Raw genomic sequence first — 3,400 nt, 5'->3', positions numbered from 1 at the left:
TAAAGTTAGGGTCAAATATCAGGGAGCTTACAAAAATTATTTTTTATGAAAAGTTTGATCCAATAAAATTGGACGAGGGAAGCTCATATACACATAGAAACCTCAAGCCACACATTGATATAACCACTAAAATTGTCCCTCCTGAAAAGATTACTCCAAAATAAATGGGCAAGAAAATTCGAACTTTTTATTACACACATCCGTTAGAACTAGTATTTGGGTATTTCTGTTTGAGCCGTATGAGATGAAATCTTCATATACGGTTCTCTTATCCGTAATCACTGAAGAAGAGAACTCCTGGAAATAGTTGCTGGATCACCTAATTCACTTCAAGACACTGCAACAGTGAAGCATAAATATAAAAATCACATAATTTTTTAGTTTGGTTTTCTGTGGTTCTAGGCTACATACTGAGAAATGTAACACAGGAAGACGGTATCGATGCAACGGAAAAAAAACTGATCAGACTTGTAATGTTTAATGCAGCAAACAGATCAAACTTACTTGTACAAATAGGCTGCAATTCCTAAAATTATAATCAGGAGGGTGATATCGATGCAGAAGTTCCGGCTGGACCTCAGCTGAAACAAAATTGTAAGGGTGTGAAGAGGTGAAAGGCAGAAAGAGGGGTGTTTTGCTCAACCAAAGCTGAAACAAAAACACCCGTCAAAATTGAATTACAAAAATGCACAATGCATATTTACCTTGATTATGGTATCCTTGAGTCTCACATTAGTATTTTTAAGGTCAGCATTTGCCCTGTCAACCTGGAATGATTTCAACGTAATTAAAATAGAGATTTTAAAGGATGATCTTATAATGTTATGGCAAATCAGAACGAAAAAACACCTCATCCAGAAAAAAAGAAAAGAAAATTAGAAGACAGAGGATTTACCTTATCATCTATTTCATCCATCAAGGGAACTTGCCTATCTACTTCCTGTACAGAAAATATATATAATTAAAACAATCACCATAAAAAAGGAAAAAAAAAGTGACTGGTTGATGGTATGAACTAACCTCATTCATGTCACTGGCCATATTTTTCAATGTGCCCAACCCTTCTGCTATAACATCCAAACCTTGATCCTGTATGAAGTCAAATTAATCTCCCATGTAAGGATTTTCAGCACCAACTATGTTGAACAAAAATGACCTAAATTTTCCAAAGCCCTACTGCATTGAGAGTTCTTCCATCCCCTTGTTAAGCATGTGAATTAGAATGAGAATTTCAATTTCCTCAAACAAGATTTTTAATTTCAATGACAGATACTTGCCTGTTTCATTCTTCGCATTTCAAACTCCTGCCTGAAGCGATCCGACTCCTCAGTGTGTTGAAAGTACTCAGTATCATATCTCCCATCTGATACAATTTAGGTGAAGGCATTAAAAGAAGTTAAAAATGGTTTAATTAGCCTCTAATCCGTACGGAAATAATAGTAACTAACAACCTAGACTGATTGATTACCTGAAGTCGAATCAATTTTGATTCCTGCGTATGGGGCTGAATCTGTCCAACCACCAGTTTGTTTAGCTCCACTGGTTGATCCATCTGGTATTGCTTCTATCCTCTCCTGCAGAACAGATACTAAATCGCTCCGAGCAACAAGGTCTTCTTTCGAAAGCCCTTTCACCTATGGATGATTAAGTTTGTAATTCTTAAAGTATCAGCAGACCAAAATATGCTAAGTCTAAAATTAACCACAAAATGCAACCCTAATAGTACAATTGAAAAGATTTCAGTCTTTAGTTTGTATGATATGCAAACTTTCTAACGAAACAATGCTAGTGACAACCGCACCAAGTAATTAATCTCAAGCCAAAAATAGTATTTTGGATCGAAAACTAATAGCAAGTTGCGAAATTTCTTGAAAACCAAGCAAAAAAATATAGTAAAGAGACCTATTTGAACAATCAAACAAAGACACAAGCATTTCATTAATAACGAAATGAGAAAGGATCATCAAACCTTTTTAGGAGCAAGTCTTCGCAGTTTGGGGAGCTCCTCAAGCAAACGAGCCTTTGTTCGTCGAATCTCGGCATTCATAGCAACAGCAGTAGCCCTGTTCTTCTCGGTTGATACCATCTCCGATTTCTTACAATACCAACAAATTATATACATAAGTCATATTAATCCAAACATAAAGCTCCAATTTTTCTAAACACACAGAAAATTTGTGGGATAGAAAATAAAAAAGCTTCACTTCTCAGAGTTGACTGAAACTGAAAAATAAACGAAAAATGAAAATTCCTGATTGCCCTTTTCTTTCTGCTTTCATTGTAGAAAAAAAAAAAATTATATTAGAAAACCCTCCAAGCAAACTCAACATACGTGAAACATGGGATTGAGAAATCGCATATGAATTTTCAATTTCCATTTATTTTCTCTTTCTTTCTTTCATCTTTCTCAGCAGCCAGCCAGCCAGCCAGAGACAAATGCATATTTTGTTACAAAAAAACAAAAGAAAACAGAACAGAACAGCGAAGGAGACCTGTAAAGCTGTTTCGAGGTCAGCCTCGACGGCACCGTATAGACGAGCAAATCCATCGTCCCCAGAAACATTGTTGAGCTCCCTCTGCTTATCTATGTCGTACTTGTCGTATTTCTTGCATATTGCATCAACCCTCGTGATCAAATCGATCACACTCATCTCTCTCTCTCCCTCAACTCTGCGACTTTGTTGTTGTTGTTGTTGTTGCTGTGGGTTTTCTTTGGAAGGAGACCAACAAAACAGAGAGCCTCTGCCTGTCTTTGTGTGAAGTTCTAATGTTTGACCGTTTTGATCTCAGAAATGAAAGAGAGAGAGAGAAAAAAAGAGAAACGTAAAAAAAGACAAGGAGAGAGAATTTAGATGTGGAGGGCCATGGTTGTTTTGTTTATTGAGTATTTTTATTCCTAGCTTAGGGTCGGAGATTTTAATGCACAGAGCACAATGTTGTGTGAGTGTTTATTTTTTTGTCTTGAAGTTTGTTTGGAGATTCTTATGTACGATTCTGACAAGTGTACTTGTGTGATGTACTGTCTACAAACAGTCTTGATACTTGACCAAACAAAAAAGGTAGTCTTGATACCATTTTTGGAAAAATCCTATATAACAATGTGATCATCGCACTCAATAATTTTTTGCATTTGTTGGTCGTTATTAATATTGGGAAATTATTATATGTGTTTTACGATGTATACAACGCTCCTATCATAATCAATTAATTATGCAATTAACAAGTGAGGAGGTTCTGCGAGAGGCAGAGGAGGACCATAAATTTGACAACGGTACGGTGGGAAAAAAAGATTGTGTTTGTTCATAAATTTCATGGTAGTCTAAGAGTGGTTCCTTCCTTGACAATAGTATTATAATTCATCCATGACATACAAAAATGTTCACAACCTAAAGTCAAATTT

The 3,400-nt window shown here is 35.9% G+C and overlaps 1 protein-coding gene across 2 annotated transcripts; it reads right to left on the bottom strand.

The window, feature by feature from the left end:
- Positions 1–2,872, bottom strand: LOC110751812 (syntaxin-71-like). 2 transcript variants are annotated; one of them, XM_021952334.2, is made up of 9 exons: positions 2,493–2,871; positions 1,970–2,095; positions 1,469–1,634; positions 1,278–1,363; positions 1,021–1,089; positions 896–940; positions 705–767; positions 505–581; positions 1–337 (listed from the first exon to the last, which is right to left on the bottom strand). In XM_021952334.2, the coding sequence occupies exons 1-9, from the start codon at positions 2,649–2,651 to the stop codon at positions 325–327; spliced, it is 804 nt and encodes a 267-aa protein (XP_021808026.1). In that variant the 5' UTR covers positions 2,652–2,871; the 3' UTR covers positions 1–324. The 2 variants fall into 2 exon arrangements, with proteins under 2 accessions (XP_021808026.1, XP_088104167.1); XM_088248041.1 differs by lacking the exon at positions 1–337 and having other exon boundaries at positions 501–581; positions 2,493–2,872.
- Positions 2,873–3,400: the final 528 nt, after the last annotated feature.

The sequence above is a fragment of the Prunus avium genome, chromosome 2, assembly GCF_965620075.1.
Source record: "Prunus avium chromosome 2, drPruAviu1.hap1.1, whole genome shotgun sequence".
NCBI lineage: Eukaryota > Viridiplantae > Streptophyta > Magnoliopsida > Rosales > Rosaceae > Prunus > Prunus avium.
This window is presented reverse-complemented; position numbering and strand designations above follow the sequence as displayed.